General features: G+C 37.9%; 1 protein-coding gene across 5 annotated transcripts in view; it reads left to right on the forward strand.

Annotated features, from left to right (window-relative positions):
• kalrna (kalirin RhoGEF kinase a) overlaps positions 1–12,119 on the forward strand; it is a 141,991-nt gene extending 129,872 nt beyond the window's left edge. For 2 of the 5 annotated variants that reach the window (XM_044130993.1, XM_044130994.1), the window contains 11 exons: positions 1,713–1,775; positions 2,496–2,523; positions 3,529–3,691; positions 3,819–3,940; positions 4,022–4,153; positions 4,247–4,408; positions 5,132–5,210; positions 5,301–5,352; positions 6,036–6,184; positions 6,351–6,489; positions 6,570–12,119. In XM_044130993.1, coding sequence (XP_043986928.1) covers positions 1,713–1,775; positions 2,496–2,523; positions 3,529–3,691; positions 3,819–3,940; positions 4,022–4,153; positions 4,247–4,408; positions 5,132–5,210; positions 5,301–5,352; positions 6,036–6,184; positions 6,351–6,489; positions 6,570–7,127 — 1,647 coding nt within the window. In that variant the 3' untranslated portion in view covers positions 7,128–12,119. The remainder of the gene's footprint in view (positions 1–1,712; positions 1,776–2,495; positions 2,524–3,528; positions 3,692–3,818; positions 3,941–4,021; positions 4,154–4,246; positions 4,409–5,131; positions 5,211–5,300; positions 5,353–6,035; positions 6,185–6,350; positions 6,490–6,569) is intronic. The other 3 variants (XR_006372045.1, XM_044130995.1, XM_044130996.1) reach the window with 3 other exon arrangements.
• The last annotated feature ends 7,365 nt before the right edge of the window (positions 12,120–19,484 follow it).

Below are 19,484 nucleotides of genomic sequence, written 5' to 3' on the forward strand. Positions count from 1 at the left end.
GATGGTTTTTCAGCTGTAAAGCAATAAAGAAGATGACAGGAAGCAGTAGGAGGATGACGGTATCTGGACAATATGCAGCTGATGACTCCAGCAGAGCTCTTACAGCCGGTGTGCTCAAGTTCTGTCCTCGAGAGCTAATGTCCTGGAATTCTAAGATGCATCCTTATTCCAACAGACCGGGATCAGCTCTGAACGGGCCAGCTAATGAGCCATTTGTTCGCTTCAGGTGTGTTGGAGTAGGGAAGCATCTGAAAGTTGCAGGATGGTAGCTCTGGAAGACTGGACTTCAGCACGCCTGTCTAACAACATCACACAGTTCATAACAAGTTGTGTTATTTAAATATGTTGAATTGAAAGTTCTTAAGTTTTAATGGTTGACTGAAATTTCCCCAAAATTGCAGCCTCCCTGGGCCCATGTCACCCATATCAGAAAGCACCACTGTTCATGTGTGTGTGATTTTAAATAAATTTCTTATTTAATAAAAACACTACAACTGCAAATTTGTGCTTTTTCAACATTAGCGAAATATTGACAAAGATTTGTGCACATTATTATGGAGATACAACAAATTTTACTAAATGAAAAACATTTAAGAACTACTGCAGTTGAAATTCCAGTTCAGGACTTTGGACCATCTTATCCAAAATAGATGACTGTAATTTGTTTAAGATGTGTCTTTAAAATAAAAACCTGTTTAGTTTGGGATTCTCATGATTTGTGTTTTGTTAAATCCATGACACAGAAAACTCAGTTTGTCACATTTTCTGTTCTAACCTTATTATTCAATCAAATGTTGCTAAACGTCTTACTGCTTGGATGTTCAATCATGTTCATCCAAGAATAAACGTTTAAGTTTTCTGAAATAGATTTAGTGTCCAGGAAGATGAAGAGACATATTTGTACTGAACAATCTTCTAAATCTCTACAGGTGAACTGGAAGTTTAATAGATCAAATGTTTTAATCCATGTTAGTGAAGTTAAAAACTATCTCAGAAGATCATGTTTATGAAGAGAGTTGAACAAATCTGTAAAGTCTTATGCAACTGCGTTCAAATCTAAGTCCACTTACACCGTAGAGAATCAGCACTTGAAAATAGTCCCTGAAATGATCACATTGTTGGATAATTATTGTTAATATTTTTTGATCAATTATTGGTGATCTGGTTGAAAAATACAGAAATGTTTTTGTATGACACACAGTACAACCAGTCTCAGATTTAGAATCCACAGTTGACCTCTTGTGTTTTTGGACTGTGGGAGAAAACCCAAGTTCCTGCTTCATCTGCGTCTGCCGCTGTGTCCTTGTGCAAGACACTTCACCAGTGTTGCTTGCTGGTGTTGGTCAGAAGGGCTGATGGTGCAAAATGGCAGCCGTGCTTCTGTCAAAATAAAGTATATTTTAGATGTAAGAATAAATGACAGCATAATCAGAAATGATTTCAAATCAATATAGAAACATTAAAGTGAGTGCCCACCATTTATATAAAGGCTTTTAAATGTAATCATTTTTTACATCTTAATATTTGCTGATTTTTTCTTTTAAATCTTCGGCATATTTTGTTTTGACCGGCTGAGCCAAATTACATTTTATCATCCTCTTTGTCTTCTCCGGTGACGGCCTTAATTTGCTCGGCCTTTTCTCTTCTGCTCACACAAACTTCTCCCTCCTTTTCCTCTGTTCTTCTTGTCCTGTTTCTCTGCTGTCCACCAGGACCAGCACACCTCTGATGAGTCAGAAAGTGAGGAAGACCTCGACCCAAAGACAGGCATGGAGGTATTCGTTGCCTAACTAGCATAAAATTGAATGCAGTGCTGTTAAAATCCCTTCCCCCGACCTTGGAGATTTCTTCTGTTTCTGTTATGTTTGAATGTTTCAGAAGATTCAACTGATGATCCTCAGGTTATTTTTTACATAAAAATTCAACAGAAATGTTCAAATGTAGACTTTATCTATTAAGAGCAAAACGTTATCTAAGTCAGTCTGATCCTAGAAAAAAAATCTGAATATTCTTCTGCTCCTTGTTAAATAATGAGTTAGCTGTGATTAACCACATTGTTTGGGGAGAATGTCATTAGCCACACCCAGAGCTGATCATTACCAGACCTGTAGAGTCAACACATAGGTTACATTGGTCATAAACATCCAGCAGTCTGTAAATGGGTCACAAAACCATTTCTAAGGCTAACTGGAATCAGAGTGGTGAACAGTGGTGAAACTTCTCAAGAATGGCTGGGTTTCCAAAATTACCACAAGAACTAATCAACAACCCAACTCATCCTGGTTTCAACCTGGTTTCCAACTTTTCATCACTTTCCTTTAGTCTTTGTCACTTACAGTTTACTGTTTGTTTGTTTGTTTGTTTGTTTGTTTTCTTATGTTTCCATTGTGTAAAGTACTTTGAATTGCCTTGTTGCTGAAATGTGCTACACAAATAAACTTGCTTAATGTTTGCAACCTAACTGGTATCTTTTTGTTGTTGTTGTTTCTTTCCAGCTTCTTAACCCAAACTTCATCCAGGAAGGTGAGACACAAATGAATTCACATGATCAGGTGGTGTTAATCTGAGAGCTGTAAGACTTGTCTTTACCTTTTATTGTCATGCCATAAACCGAACCCTCAACCCTCACACACTTTATTTCTTTTTTATAACTCCAATTTTAATAAAATAAAAAATACCAAGAACAATAATAAAAGTGTTAAAGGAAATCTCCAACTGGAATCCTATAAACACCACCCCAGGGTTAAAAGTTGAATTTAGTTGGCCTTTCATAGAGCTCATTAATAGTCAAGGTCTAAACAGCTGTTATCAGTTATCACATATAACAGGAGTGGCCACAACAGATACAATGGCTGTAAAAAAGTATTCACTCCATTGGATGTTTGAACATTTTATTCCTTTCACAAAGCAATCATAATAAAAAAAAGTTGTCTTTTTGCCAAACAATAAAAAAAACCTCTTTAATATCAAAGGAAACTGATTTCTACAAAAAAAAAAAGCCAAATAAGTAAAAATATTCTGCAACAGACTGGCGACCTGTCCAGGGTGACCCGGCCTCTCGCCCGGAACGTAGCTGGAGATCAACACCAGCATCTCCTGACCCCATTAGGGACAAGGGTGAAAAAAAAGTGGATGGATGGATGGATGGAAGTAAAAATATTTAACTTGAAATAAGTAATTGGATAAATATTTACCCCTTTAAAGAGGTTGTATCCATAACTTAATATTTTGTTTCTGCAACTGCAGTCAAACAATTTCTGTAAATATTACACATTCAAGAGAAATAAACCGAAGGTAAAAAAATAAAATAAATTATGAACACAAAATAGCACCACTGGTGTAGATACAAACAGAGTCAGGAACATGAATACAGTCATTATGTATTTAGAAAAACATAATGTACATATTTGACAACATCTCTCATTCCATGGAAGCTGAACCTTCTATAGAATGAGGTCACTCTGTGCCTCAGCGTGGCCTTTGGGTGTCCTGAGGAGGAAACGGCTGTGATGTGTTTGCTGTCTGCAGTGGCCCCGGAATTCCTGGTTCCGCTGTCAGATGTGGTGTGTGCATTTGGGGAGACAGTTGTCCTCTGCTGCAAAGTCTGTGGACGACCCAAACCCACGGTAACCGTGAAGGGCCCCGACCAGAACCCTGTCACCAGTAACAACCGCTTCACCATTGATATCAGGTAAAACAGACCACAGGTGAAAACAAAAAGCCTTTCTTTTTTAGCTTCATTCCTCAGTATATTTTTTTTTTCTTTTTTGTGACCTCCTTGGTCATTTTTTGTTTCTTTCTGTTTCTCTTCTTTCTAGGGACACTGGTGACATCCTGATGAAGATCTGCAACTTAATGCCTCAGGATACAGGGATCTACACCTGTGTTGCTGTTAATGATCATGGCTCTGCTTCTTCCTCTGCTTCTATTAAAGTTCAAGGTGTTTCTCTTGTTTTTCACCACTAGTAACCTCCTGCTATGCTTCTGCTGCAGCTTCAATGCTTTCCTGTTTAAACTGAAGGTATCCCAGCAGCCCCAGGGAGGCCTCTGGCTCAGGAGGCGAGCAGCACCACAGTGCTGGTCCACTGGCCACCTCCAGCTTCATCTGCTCACTGCGCCATCACCAGTTATGCTGTAGAGTACAGACAGGAAGGTCTGTGGAAACTGTTGAATCAAAAGATTCTTTTTGACATTCCAAAAAGACTAAGCACATCTTCCTCTGCATTCCCCTTCCTCCCACCCACAGACTCATTCCTGTGGCAGCAGGCAGCCAGCTGCAGGGAGGAGTGTGTCCAGATCGAGGATCTTATTCCTGGAGGTCACTATCAATTCAGAGTTCGAGCCTCCAACCGCTGGGGGGTTGGCCCTCCATCACAACCCTCAAATATGGTCACACTGGGCAGCTGCAGTAAGAAGCACAAACTCATACACTCCATGTTTTTCTAACTGCTTTTGATCTGCATTGTTGCTGAACTATGCAAACAAACTTTATTGATTGATTTATTCTTTCATTCATTCATTGGAATGCACCACAGATTCATTCAAGATAAAGTGATGTGAAAGTTCTCAATTAACTTTAATCATGTTAAGTCTTAGAAAGTGTAACTCATTTAACAACTTTGCAGATTTTGACTTGATCTACCAGTAGCTGTTTCCATTGACCATATATTTTCAGCATGGATTTTCAGCAATTTTAAAATTATGGAAACACTTTTTTTTTTTGCGTCACACTAGTCATGTGATCTGCAACCAGATGTTACTACAGGCAAAACGACAAAGAAAACAACAGGAAGTGATAGGAGGAGGATGTTTCTTAATTACTAATTGCGTGAACAAGTTTATTAACATGTGATTTTAATTGCCTTTCTTATTTCATGAAAGCAAAATTAAGTTTTTTCCTATATTTACAGAATACCAAGAAACTTTTGCACATCTGGAATGGAAACACAACTAGAAATGCAGCCCGAAATATTAGAAACATAACAGAGCATGTCTGGATTACCTTTAACCAGTCCACCCAGATGGGTTCAATGGGATTTCTAAGTTTTCCACACAACATGACATGAAAATGTCTAGAATAAAATATGTTTCTGTTCAGACCCTCTTGTGTGTCTGCCTCTCTCTTGCTCAGCCTCTGGGTGTGATGGAACAGGGATTCATTGGAAAGAAAATTTTGAGTCAGTCTTCACTGAGATCAGCGAGATTGGAAGGTGAAGCATCATGCCTCTTGTCGAATCACCAGATAACATTCACTGCGAACCATTCTGAGTTTTAATGGCAGAACTCTACTTTTTCACCAGGGGGCGCTTTTCAGTCGTGAGAAAATGTTTGAACAAATCAACAAAGAAAGAGGTAGGACACAACATGTGAGGATTTCTGTTATTTGAAACTGCCTAGGTTCTTCCTATGGGTACAGTTGTTTTGCTCAAAGAATAACAATGATGTGATGTTTTATATATTTGCGATAAGAAACATTTATCTCATTCAAATAACCCTGTCTTTGACAACTGTAACTCTGTGCGGAAACGATCAGACATGTAACAACAGCTGGTAAAACTGGAGGCTGTCGTGTTCACAGGAGAACAAAAAGGAAGATGCCCCAACTGACATGGTGTTTGAATGTGTGTTTTTTGTAACATAGATGTGTGTGTCTTGTGTGCATTAACTTTGGGGTTGCATCTGGGGTGTGGCAGATACAATCTTATTTTTATTATTTATTCTTTTATTTATTTTAAAATCTTAATAGTTTTATAAAGTATAGTATTTCATATTATTTGTTATAACTTTAGATTTGATCACAAATACCTTGAACTTTGTGAATTTACTTCTTGTTTTATTTGTTTTTTACTTGTTTGGGTTTTTCTATATATTTTGCTTCCTCTCATTGACTACAATATCCTCCGTTCCCCTTCATCTAAAATTTGATACAAGTTTGAAAAAAAATGACATGGATATGTAATAGTTGGATATTTAACAAATGACTTGCTGTCAGGTTTTACCTAGACTTTCACAGTGAGCGTCTTTTCACTGTCCAGGTTGCTGTTAAGTTTGTGAATAAGAAGATGCAGAAGAAAGAGCAGGTAGCTCATGAAGCAGACATCCTCCGTCATGTCCAGAATCACCAGCTGGTGGTGCTGCTGGACACTTATGAATCTCCTACCTCTCTGATGCTCATCCTGGAGCTGTGAGTTTTGTGGCACTGTCCAGACAACACTAAAGTTGATTTAAAAGTCACAGCTTTAATATTCTGTTAAACACTGAATGTTTAGAAGAAATATTTAGTGGTTTTATGTTCATGTTTGGGCATCTTAGCTAAAATGGCATTTTTTGTCTGATGTTACATGTATAAGGCTAGAAGATGGACGATTGTTCGAGTATCTTGTTGCCCACGATGAACTGATGGAGGAGAAAGTAGCATTTTTTATCAGAGAAACTTTGGAGGCGCTCCAGCACCTTCATACCTGCAGAGTGGCACATCTGGATCTCAAGGTGATAACTTGTAGTGTAGGGTAAACAAAAAAAAAGTTTTACAGTCATTTTGGGCTGACTGTTATCTCTCCCTGTTGCAGCCTGAGAACATCATGGTGGACCTTAGAGCTCCGGCTCCATCTGTCAAGCTCATCGACCTCGGTGACGCCGTCCAGCTCTCTGCTAGCCGCCGATATGTCCACCTCTTACTTGGAAACCCAGAGTTTGCAGCCCCTGAGCTCATCCGAGGTACGCCAGTATCTGTTTCGACAGACGTGTGGAGCATGGGCGTGCTGGCCTACGTGATGCTCAGTGGCGTATCCCCATTTCTGGATGAGTCACCAGAGGAAACGTGTGTAAACATTTGCCGCCTGGACTTCTGTTTCCCGGATGAATACTTCCATCATGTAAGTCAGGCAGCCAGGGATTTTGTGTCTTCAGTGCTGCAGGAGGATCCCAGGAAGAGGCCTAATGTCACTTCATGTTTACAACACCCATGGGTGGGTCGGGGGGGCGCTCAAGGAGGCGAGTACTCCAAGATGCCCCTGGACAGGTCAAGGTTGGCCACATTCATTGATCGGAGAAGACAGTTACACGATGTCCGTCCCATCACCAATATCAAAGGTTTGGTGAGCAGCACTATGGGCAACACACTGTGATGGAGAGAACCATGAACAGTTAGTCCTTCTCTGAACATCAACACTGAAATGTCTTTACTATTTTGCTGTCTTATGGACTTATGAGTAAAAAATGTTCCCATTTGGTCCAACTTATAATCTTCTTGAATCTGGGTGGGTTACTGTTTATAAAACTATTTGTGGCTCAGAACAGTTATTTATTCCACAACTTGTTAATTTATTTTTTGTTTGTATGCTTTAAAATACATCCACTATAACCCAAAGAAATCATCTCAGCCATGTAGAAAGACGTGAAAACACTCTGGAATCACTAAACATGAGCCCTCACGTCTTAGCCACAATGATCATATTTGCAAGAGATTTACAGGCTGTATTTATAGAGGAGGAGCTAAAGTTATTTTTCATGTAAATTGTTCACATGTTACAGAAAACAAGCCAACAAGCATCCTGCACTTTCATCCATTTGTATGGCAAAGACATGAACAAAAAATAATAAACAAAATGTAGTGGCATAATCTCACAATGAACAATTATTATATATCACTATATTAATCCAATTGGGGGAAATTTAGCAATAATAAATACATGTTTTTATTTTTTCATTATCTTGTTGAAAGTTCCAATAATGACCCTTTTATATTTCCGTCCTTTGCAGGCACTGGTAAATGGTTATTACATTTCAAAGAAGTAATGATAGCATGCACTTGAACAAGGATTCCAGGGCCTTTGGAGGACAACAGGCCCACAGCAACACAGATCCTCCACTATGCTTCATAGGCATGATGTGCTTCTATATAGTCATTCTTTGCTTTATTGCAAACCTTTTTGGAGTGGTTTTGTCAAAAAGCACCATCTTAGAGTCCTCTGACTAAAAGGCAGTATTCCATTTAAAGCCCATGTAGAGTTTCATTATGATTATGATGGTAGGATGGACAAACGTCTTTTTGTCATAACTTCCAAATAGTTGCTATTAAAGCATCTTGGAGTCCACAAGATCAATACTAAAGATACATTTTATATCTAAATTCAACATGGCAGTCAAAAGGAGAGGTGTTTTGGAGTCTGCAGTTTTCCTAAATGTTGTAACACGGTTTATCTAAAAGTTGAACAATGCTGAGCCTTCGCAGCTCTGTTATTGGTGTGTAATACTTGCTCATCAGAGCACACTGTTGATTGAGAACACACAGGAGGCAGAACTCTTCATCCATCCTGCTGGGATGGAAAGCAGAGCTCATTGTCAAACATTACTTTTGGAAATGTTTTTTAATTTTTTAGATGTGCTTGTGTTGAATTTGTTAACGCTTGCTGGTTTTTTTAAATTATTATTATTTGACAGAATGGATGTAAATGTTAACTGAGATCCAACCTCCAAACTTACTGCACCCCAGATTTCTTCAGGTCTTATAAAGGCTCTTTAAGTCTTTGTTTATGAATGATTAGAAGAAGACTGAATCAGTGTTATTTCCCTGTCAGACGGTACATCTTCATCACCTGGACTTTTTGTAAATGTCCCTTTTCTGTATTAAAAACTTATGAATTGATTTTAACAGGCTGACCAATGTAACACACATGTTTATTTTGTTATAATTATTTGACTGGAATGACAGCAGGTCCAGCAGAAAGGCCGGATCTGTATTAATAGAACCTGCTGTGATCCCCAATATGGTGAAAACTACACGACTACTACAGTAAGATGTACAGTTGACTGTTTTGTACCAGTGTAAAACTGTACCTTCTAGTGTAGTTTTGAATGTGAAGGTCTTGTTCTGTTTGACACTGTGTAAAGATAACAAAGACCACTTGTTCTCCCAAACAGTCAATGTTCAGCTGCAGAGCTTGGGCCCTGAACTGTTGGATGATCAACAAAGCTAATGCAGCAAAAGGAAACATGGCACATCTGTTCATATTACCGTTTAAGGAGATATTTGTGTAGAATCAGGGCATGTAGTTTACAGAACAGCAAAACTATCAGGGATCATCTGCATATAAAACCACCTGAGATGTTTTTAAAATCAGATTGTAAATGTGTCTGTTTCAGGAACTTCATGTTTCAGTAAACATGTAGAAAAGTGAACTCCATTTTCACACCTACAGTATTTAGTTGTACATTTCCAGCCTGACCCAGCCACTGTGGCAAACATCCTGCTTGGCCGATCTTCAAGACAGATTGTTTACTTTTCTGTTCCAATTTATTAATGAATGTATAAATTAGAGAATGTGTTTTGTAAGTATTGTGCTGCCATAGACATCAGCAGCCTTAGTAAATGTTCAATGTGCTGCAGTTAAAAGCCAGGTTGATGAAGCAGCTATAAGATAGCAACAATTAGAAGGTTGTGTTGATAACCATCTGTGTTTATTAGTGCAGCTGTAATAAAACCTCCTCAGGTTTCTGAAAACACTAGCAGATTTCAGCCAAATCTGTTTAGCACTGTTACTCACTCAGTAGAGCATCGACTGGTGATATAATATGATAATCTCCACTTCATTTGAGCCAGGTGTGCAGCAGCAGGAAAACAGCTACACCTGAGGACCAGGGTTGGGATCTCTGGTTTAAAGTTTGCCTTTGCCCAGGGATCCAGTCAGTGAGAAACGCCTTAGTAAAAAGAAAAGACGCCTTTTGTCTCGGACAGCATTAAGTTTGTGGGCTTCACCAGAGTGGTGTTGATATAATACATTCAAATATTAATTTAATTAAATAAATCCACATCATAATGTGTCAAATATCCATAAGAAGGACAAATTCTGTTTTTCCAACTAAATAAACTCTAACACAAGAAAGCAAGGAGATTCTGTTGTACTCAGATTAAAACTGATTGAAAATATTGATAATCAAACATGAAACAAAGATACAGAGTTAATTCTACTCTAGAAATAGCAAACAAAGATGAAAAATAACATTTTATGAAATATTTTGTGACCGGTCTGACTGTGATGGTCAGAGGGAGAAAGCAGGAGACAGGTTTTATCTCTTTGAAGTTAAAACTTGTCTGGACACAATCTGGCTTTTCTGCTCCAGGAGCAGCTCTACTTCTGTCTGACTGGAACTCACTAAAAAAAAAAGGCAGGAAATTCTGGTTTCTGGTGGGGTACTGTTGGACATATTTATGACTCCATATTGTGAATTTGAAACCTATGTGATGTGTAAGGCATGGAAGGAAATTAAAAACATTTTTTGCAGAGGTCTCAGAATAAACAGAAAAATTTAGAGAAGCAAGTGATGGAAACATACAGTCTGACAAGGTGATCCATTTTCTTGTTGAGTTGGAAAAACAGAACTTTCTGCCTCTTTGGTTTTTTTGTGTGTGTCAGATGTCAACTGACGGTTTCTGGGGAAGGAGCCAATATGAGGTGCAGATTAACCAATCAGAAGCAACATTGGGATACAACAATGAGCACATCATATTAAACAGCTAATACATCTTGTTTTATTTTTTTCTATCTTTATATAAAACAGAGGGACACACTGACCAATATTTAAATTAACTACTCATAGAACATTTGTGATTAGTTATTTACAGCTATGGTTGGTAGTGCAGAGTAATTCAGGTTACATCATTACCTTGATGTAGGTATAAGGTATCTGTATTATCTTACACCTATGTTAAGGTAATGAGAATGTTCTAGGCGTAAAACTGAATGTTTGTAAAAAAAAAAAAAAAAAAAAAAAAATGAAGGAAAAAAAACATGTACTTAACTCACAATTGATTGACTGCCAAGCACTTTGCTGTAATCCATTAGTACCATTATTTAATTCTGAAATCCAACAAACTATGATGAATCACATGCAGTAAAAGCATAAAATGTCATATTCATCTTCTAAATAGTACTAAAAAGACATCACAAAGGAACAAAACAAAACAAAAACTATGATGGGGATTCAGGCAGACCCCAGGAGCCAAAGTAGCTGCTCTTAGCAATGCTTTTACTCTACTGCATCAAAGTCCATTTACTACCCAATAAAATAGAATGTTCTCTTATCAGCATGTATCTTTGATTACTTGATGGACACTAAAATAGGACCAGAAGGAGAAATAGGAAGAAATAAATGGGGTCTGTTTTCCCTGAAATGACTGAAAGTGTTGGAGCTCTGGTACTCATCTGCTCTAGAAGTGCCTGGGCCATTTCTCTGTTATATACTGGCACTCAATGACTTGATGAGATCAAAGATTAAACCCAACTAAGAGTATTTTAGTTATTTTCAATAATCAACATTTGGTAGGTCAACTTGTTTCCATGTTTCTTCTTTGTGTGAAGAAGAAACGAGTACATCACAAGACAACTGAATCACTGCTCCGGACTTTTACTTTCAGTCATTTCTTTATTGGACCTGAGAAAGCCTGTTGACTAAACCTCAGCTGAACTTTAGAAAACTGAACTAGTGATGACTCCACAATCCCACCATGCATCTTTCATGACTTGTTACGCCATGCAGGACAGTGCTGGCTGAACTTTGTTAAATGCTGTGTTCATACTGAGCTTCGTAGAGAACCATGCAGATGCTTTATGCCGCGGTGCGATGCAGCATATTCTGTACAGGCTTCCTGCTGCAAACCACCTGCTGGTTTGTTACTCTTTATGAATAAACAACCTGCCTGTTTGTATGTATTTATACATGTCTGTTGTATTTCATTCCATAACGGTGCTTTCAAACTGTTTGAATGGTTTTCCACCAGGTGGCACTATAACTCTACATCTTTGAGTTCAAGCAAGCAATATCAAAAAAGATGAATGTAGTAATGTTAAGACTGTTTTTTTTTACATATTGGAAATACTTTCAGCTAAATTAATTGCATCTCCATTTTAAGTTCAGAGTTAAAATTACAGAAAGGCAAAGCACAATTCAAAAGTGTTTTCTGTTGTTCTTCTAGTACCTAGTGGGGATTATGACTGGATTATGATTATTAGTAGTAGCAGTATTACATTTGTATAACTTGTCTGAAAGTACAGTATGCTTACAGTATAATAAATAGTCCATATGCCCTATTAAAATGGCAAGAATTCTGTTAAAATGTGATAATACCTGTTTCCACTCCCCTGAAGTACACAAGCTACACCAATTCAAATGACACATCAGTCTATTTTTTGAGCAAACACATGGGTTAGGTCAGTTAGAATCGTCCTTTCTTTTTGATTTACTAAACTCCACAGTAACGACCCTTGCAAAAAAATCCCATAAAAATCACATGTGACTTTCACTGTGATCACATGTGGTTCACACAAATTTTTATATGTGAATGATGTGAATCACTTGTGAAAGCACATGAATATGTGTGATTTTGGAGCGTTTCGTGGTAAAATCACATGTGATTCACATGTGAATCACACATTTCCACATGAAAATCACATGTGAAAACGTGATTTTTTGGTGGATTATGTGATCACGTGATTTTCATGGGATTTTTTTTTAAGGGGAGAGAAAGAATGTCAGAGATGTATCTATTAATATCTTCATAATTAAAAGCTTACATACAGAAGAATTACTAAAGCAAAGTCCAGATGACGATCTTGTGGCTTTGGGCACCTCTACATATGAATATCTTTTTATCTGAAATGTGCAGACTGACCCCAGAACAAAAGTCAAAGACTTTCTGGTGAAGACCCTGGTAAGACAGTGGCATTGAAAGGTCACTCAGAGATGAGGAAGTTATTTCTCCAAAAGAAACATAAAAACAATCACACTGCAGTTTAAAAATACAAACAGGGCAAAGATCTTGAGCTCTGGAGTACTTTTCTCCATCTCCCTTTTTTTAGGTAGAAAAAATGGGGCAGTTGGAATGGTAGTATCATGTTGTTGGGCTGTTTTGCTGCAGGAGGAAACATAAAACAAATGACCTCACGAGGAAAGAATGTGATGTGGAAATACTGAAGCAACATATAAAGACATAAGCCAGGAAGGTGAAGCTTGGACACAGATTGGTCTTCCAAACAGACTGTAACAGCCAAAGTGGTTACAAAGTGATTTAAGGACAACAAAGTCAATGTTCTGGTGTTAAACAACATTTTAAGCTCAGTTAATTATTGAAAGTAGTTTAAAAAGTTTGTATGTAAGGTAACCCAGCAGTTTGCATCGAGTCATTGACTTGCAGCATTCTCTCCTCCTGAACCAGCAGGTAGCCACAATCGCATTGTGTCATTGACATCTATGCAGTCTCTCACACTGAGCATGCATGTAGGACCAGTGGAAAGGAAAAACCCCACTTTAACAGGGAAAAACATCCAGCAGAATCAGAACCTGGATCAGTTCAAGCAGTCACTGTCACAACTGACTGGAGGTTTGAGGAGACAGAGCAGATATAAACAAAGAAGCAGATGAACGGATATAGGATTATTTTTGATGTTCATGAAAAAAAAAGATAATTGTTGTAGAGGGAGAGCAATTAGCTGATGGCAGCATTATCTCAGCCGTTGCCTTCCTCCAGGAAGGAAACACAGTCAAACAGAACGCTGTGTGTAATCTTATAATGCGCTCCTCACTCCTCTTTAGTTTCAGATGATCTGAATGGTCTTATCATAATATTGGTCAGCTGCTCTGATATTGTTAAAATTATTCTCTATCAGTGATAGAGAGTAATTTTTCCCTGATAGAGCAGTAAAGTAGCTGACTAGCTGCTTTACTGCTTCACTGAAAACTAAGTGATTTCTCATCCATCTCTAATCCAACTTCTATTGGCTTCATTTCATAGCAGCATCTTGCCAATGCTTCATATTTCATTTGAAAATCTTCTGCAGTGCTTCTGGCCTAAGCTCTACATCAGGTGGTATATGGGCATGAATCATCTGACAAGATTCCTTCAAGAAAAAAAAAAAAAAAAAAAAAAAAAAAGAGAGAGAGAACACACGTCATATGCTTGAGGCCTTTCTGAAGGCTCAGAAAAGTCTTAAACAATAAGAAGAGGCCTTGGTTAGGGTTTGAAAAAATAATATGTTGGGTTAGGGTTAGTCTACTTGTCACTTAAAACTCCTGTCCAGTTGGTTGTCCTAAAGTAAAAGGAAGAGCGACTTCACATACTGTCTAAATTCAATCATGACAACCACACAAAAGCAGAAAAGCAGGTTACAGGACATTTCAGCTTTAATTCATTTTTATTGCAGTCACCTAAAAGCAGCTTAGGTGACTGCTTTTGAAAGTTTTAACATGTATTTAGAGTTAATTTAAATTGATTTAAATGTCCATCAATAGTGGACCTCGGGGTCTCAAGGTGTTGCAGCCATTATCACTATGCAGATGGTAAAAATATGAGTGAAACGTGAGATGTTGAAAAATAGTTGAGCATAAGTATTGAATCCACATTGAAGCCTGACATTGGAAGTGGTTGATCACATACATGTTGAATCAACGTTAGGGTTTCAACCATAACTGTCACTAACTCCAAATGCAAAGAGTCCAGAATTTGTATTTGTCCCCTTTGTGCTCATGTCTCATGTACAAACCCCCAGATACAGGGGGATTTTCCCCCATATCCAGACTGCTCCCCACTCTGAAAACCTGCGCTAACTGCTTTCTGCTAATTCATCTCAGACCCCCAAAGTGAGCATGGAATATGTTGGGGTAAAGGGATCAGAGTCAGACTGTAGAGATGAATGAAAAATGAATGGAACTCAATTCAAAGTCTTTGTGAAGATAGAAAGACTGTGTGTGTGGTTGTGTGTGTGTGTGTAAGTTCATGTATATGAGAGTACTTCATTTATCTTAGCAGATGTAGCTCTGTTTTGATTTGCGAAAAAATGTCAATAAAAAACAAACGCACACACACACCCACCAGCTTGTACATTTGAGGAGGCTGTTGATGATTACAAGGACATGCAGTTACACAGCAGGGAGACTGTTTGATCAACATGTGCACACATGTTCCTTTAACCACATTCAGGCTCTCTTGTTTGGTCGTATGAAGAGGAAGTCATAAAACTCATCAGCTGTCCGTGCTGACATTCATTGCATTTCACCTGGCTCTGACCCACACATCATGTCCTAATTTTCTACAGGATTTAGTATTGAGTGTTTTTAGTTATTTAGTTAATTAGTGTATCCTGGTAATTGATGGCATTACATATCACTATTTCACAGTATTTTCACTAAAACAAATACTGATGAAGTTTGTGTTATCATAGAATGTTCTAACATTTGAAAAATGTTGGGCATTGTACAGCAAACCTTTTTTTCAGAATAGTTTTAGTTGACTACAGTGTGTAATGTATGCGCAGTGAAAACCTATTCTTGTTTTTAATTGCACTTTTTTTCATAAAATGTTATGACCGTGAAGGCCACAGATAAGGACAGTAGTAAGGTAACTCTGAGTATCTTTAAAACATTTGCTTATTTCAATCCAAAATGATTTGTTGGGCAATTATTCCGGCCCAATGAAAAAGAATTAAATGCAGATTGCCTGTATAAGAATGTGTTCATTTAAGTTAAAGTGTACCAAACCCCCTTCTTAAAGCATAACCTCGCTCTTGGCAAATTTTGAAAAATTCCAAGAAAGCGACATTGTTGACAGCTTCACGTCTGTCAGCCTGCCCAGGGCAGCTGTGGCTACCATCCGGTAGATTAGTCTCATCAGCGCATGAATAATCCCTTTAAGATTTCAATTTGAGATATAAAGGGCTTTATAAATAAAATTGATCATTATTATCATCTTATTATCATACAACAATGAGGTGGATGAGAGATATTTTTTTCCCAGAGTTCACCTCTGAGGTGAATGGGCTGCAGCACACATTTTATAATGTAGTCGGATCTCTGGACCAGTGAGTCCATCAGGGCTGAACTCATATATTAGTCCCTGCATGTGGCATCCACATGAAGTCAAACTATGATGAGTTCACTTCCTTTCCAAGTGCAGACAGTCTAACAGCTTCTAACAGCTGTTTGTTTGATGAGGCGTTCTTCTGTTCAGATTGTGTGGGACATAAAAAATAGCAATCAGTTTGGTATTCTTAAGTCCTGTTTGGTCAGACTGGCAATGTTAAATGATTTTGTCACATCTGTTACTCCCTAGGTGTGTTACTCACAGTTACCCTATAAGCTAAATGACTCAGTGGAAACTAAAATATTTGTTTTTCTAAGAACAAACTAAAATAACTGAATCAGTACTAAGACTGAAATAGTAACTCAATGACATAAAAAGCAAAGAGGTCTTAAAAATAAGGAACTAACAACTGACAGTCTTAAGAGTTTTAAATAAAGGCAACTGGACTACTCTTATCTTGAAGACGTAATCCCAGAGGATGCTTGAGTTTTATATATTCAGATGGAACTATCAGACCTATAAGTTGTAATCAGGAACAATCATAACAGCTCACTGGTAGACTTGTATTATTCCACTGATAGACATCTATCAGTGAGCTGTGGATCAAAGGAGGGTAGAAAGTCTGTTTGACTGAGGGGAGAAGAGGAGCATGCTGAGCTTGTTCCTGAACTGATCCCATGTCAGAATGAGTTCAGTCCATTGGCTCCATCCAGATGTTTTTTATTACTCTGTCTGACTGAAGCTTGTGATTTTCTTCATCCATGGCCACGCATCAATGGCATGGTTCTGCTGGAGCTTGCTCTCCAGCTTTTTTCCTACAAAACTTGCAATGCAATCACCTTGCTATCTATGATCTTTACTTATATAGTCTTCAATCATTTGCCTTGATATCCCAGTCTTACAATTCTAGGTCTCATAGGTGCTAACATCAAACTATTGTACAGAGTTAACCCCTTGGACCTTTTAGAATCTATAAATAAGTCTGCAGCCATGTTGTTGTACAGGTTAAATAAATATTATTAGGGCTTAATTAGTAAAATGGCAGCAAATTTGACTTTCTCTCCTCTGGTCTGTTTAACAGCTACAGTCTCAGATCAATTCAGCCCTCCAGGACTGTCAGCAGCAGAAACAGCAACTTTATACCTGTTGGGGAAAATGTACTGCCGTACATTTACTTTGCATTGTCCCCACATGATGGCAATGATAGAGTAGGATCCAATTAAATTCTGGATTACTATGTTGTTATATAGTGTTTTAAGATCTTGTTTTAACTTTGAGCCCCTGCCCCTCCAAAGGTCTCTGCACGGCCCTGATGAACATAAAGTGGGAAAGCAGGGCGGAAACTCAATTTTATGGTTGCCAAAAATTAGCCTCCTAGTTGTCCAGTTAAACATTAAAAGTTTAACTGACTGTACAGATGGCAATGTGATGCACTGAGAAAATGTAAGTCTTAGTGAACAGAGTGATTGCAGAAATCCTAACAAGATCACTGTGAGGGTGAAGCTGAAGTTTTTCCAACACTGAACTCCAAACACACCACATCACATTGCAACTGTTAGTTTCTTTTATACTTCATTTACTGAAACATATAAAAGCAACGTCAGCATACGTAATGACATCAGCTGTATTTGCAGGTGTAACTTTTGCTGTTTTTAAAGCTGCTGCATTGTCCTTCTACTCATAACTTATCCTTTATATTTATGACATTTCTTGACAGGAAATTTTAAAAAGCATGGTTGAAACTTTTCACTTGTAGTGCCTTGCCTAAATATGTACTCCTTGAAGAATTGTCTGCCAAATTATATCCAATAGCATCAGTGTATTATGTGAGTTTTATCTCATAGATAACAAAAATAGTATTACCACAAAGTGGAAGGAACATGAGATGAGCTTTTGTATTCATTCCCTAAAGCTAATATTTTTGAAGAACCAGTTTTTGCTACTATTTACAGCAGCAACATTTTTCTGCTATATCTTTACCATCACTGCACATTGAGAGACCATAATTAGTGTTTTTTGCCAAACATCTAAAACTTAGTTAGAGGAATGAAGTGTTTATGAAGAGTAATGTTTTAGTCCGATTCTCAATTGCATCTAGTGAATGCATTAGTGAGCAGCATTATCAAGCTTATACTTTAACCATTATATTGCAGCTTTGCCTAGATTGCTGCTGTCCTACTTGAAGATGAATATATATCCCACTCTATCAGGTTTTCTTCTAGAGCTGCCCAGTGTGAACATCCACACACCTATCAGCTCTGAGCAGCGTGCCTCTCAGACCTGACCGTCATAGTTTATTCAAAGAGGAGAGAGGAAGAAGATGTAATTACATGAGATAAATGATGAAGGTTGCTCTTCATCAGAGGAGTCTATTGCCAAGGAAAATGGAGACTCGATGTTGGGGATCTGTCTCTATATTAAGCAAAGCAGGGGGGTAGAACTAATAGAACAAAAAACACATTACTTTTAGTAATCAAGTTCCTGTTTAATTAAATTTGAATGTTTCTGAGATTAAACTGGTTGAATTTAATGATGCAGATTTTCATCTGACATACATTAAGTGTGCAGAAATACTGGGTAACTTACCTTTAGGCACAAATGACCTTAATGGTCTTCACTTCTTCTGAGAAGCTGCAGCAGGATCTTTGTTTTATGAATGTATGTTTTTTCCCTTCTTAGGCTACTACCCCGATACCCAATGCCAGATAAGCAGAAGAAGAAGATGGATGGATGGATCCATTTGCTAAATCTGTCACTATGTTCTAACAGTATAATATGAGACAGATAATCTGGGATTTTTTTAATAGTATTTCTACCTTGTTCCTGTGGTCCTACAGCCACCTGCAGAAATGTTCCCCTCTCCAGGTCAGAGACAACCAATCAGACCCAGGAGGAAGGTTTTAGTACTGTCAACCAGGCTCGTGTTCACGCTGCTCACACCTCTGACTGTTGATAGTCAGTTACCAACTGACTATCATGATTTTAATGGGATACAAAATACATTAAAAGAGGGCAGAAAAACATGAGGACAATTAGTTGGGGGTAGAGAGTGCATGACAGCAAGAGACAAAATGTTCTCCATGACTCCCAACTATGTCTATCGTGAACCATCTATAAGTTGCCTCCCTACTGAATCCAAATTAACACATTAACTCATGTTCACAAAAAATGATGGTAAACCAAACATACATTTCTGACCTGCTTGAGTCAGATACTATAAAAGATTATTGCTTTGTGACCTGCCACACTGTGGATCACAGAGCAGTAAATAGAATTATGCTCACAGTAAAAAATGCAATGTTGAAGAAAAAGAGAAGCTGACAGCAATCCAAAGGAGATGAGTGAATGTAGAAACTTGCAGGAGACCTGGGAAAATGAATAGCTTGACAGTCTGTGTGCAGTCTGTGACCCGGGGCAACATGCATTATATAGTATAGGATGAATTAAGCATTGCAATATTTATGTAGATGTATGCTCGCTCGAGAAGTTCCATGCAGAGAATGTTTTCAGTAAATTTTTATCTAATCTTAAGTATGTTTCAGTTGGCAAATAGTGTGAGACAAACCTGCTTTTAGAATAGAGCTACTACTGTGTAATACACCAGAGAGAAGCAAAGCAACTGTTGGTTTTA

Source organism: Gambusia affinis, linkage group LG11 (genome assembly GCF_019740435.1).
Source record: "Gambusia affinis linkage group LG11, SWU_Gaff_1.0, whole genome shotgun sequence".
In the NCBI taxonomy this organism is placed as follows: domain Eukaryota; kingdom Metazoa; phylum Chordata; class Actinopteri; order Cyprinodontiformes; family Poeciliidae; genus Gambusia; species Gambusia affinis.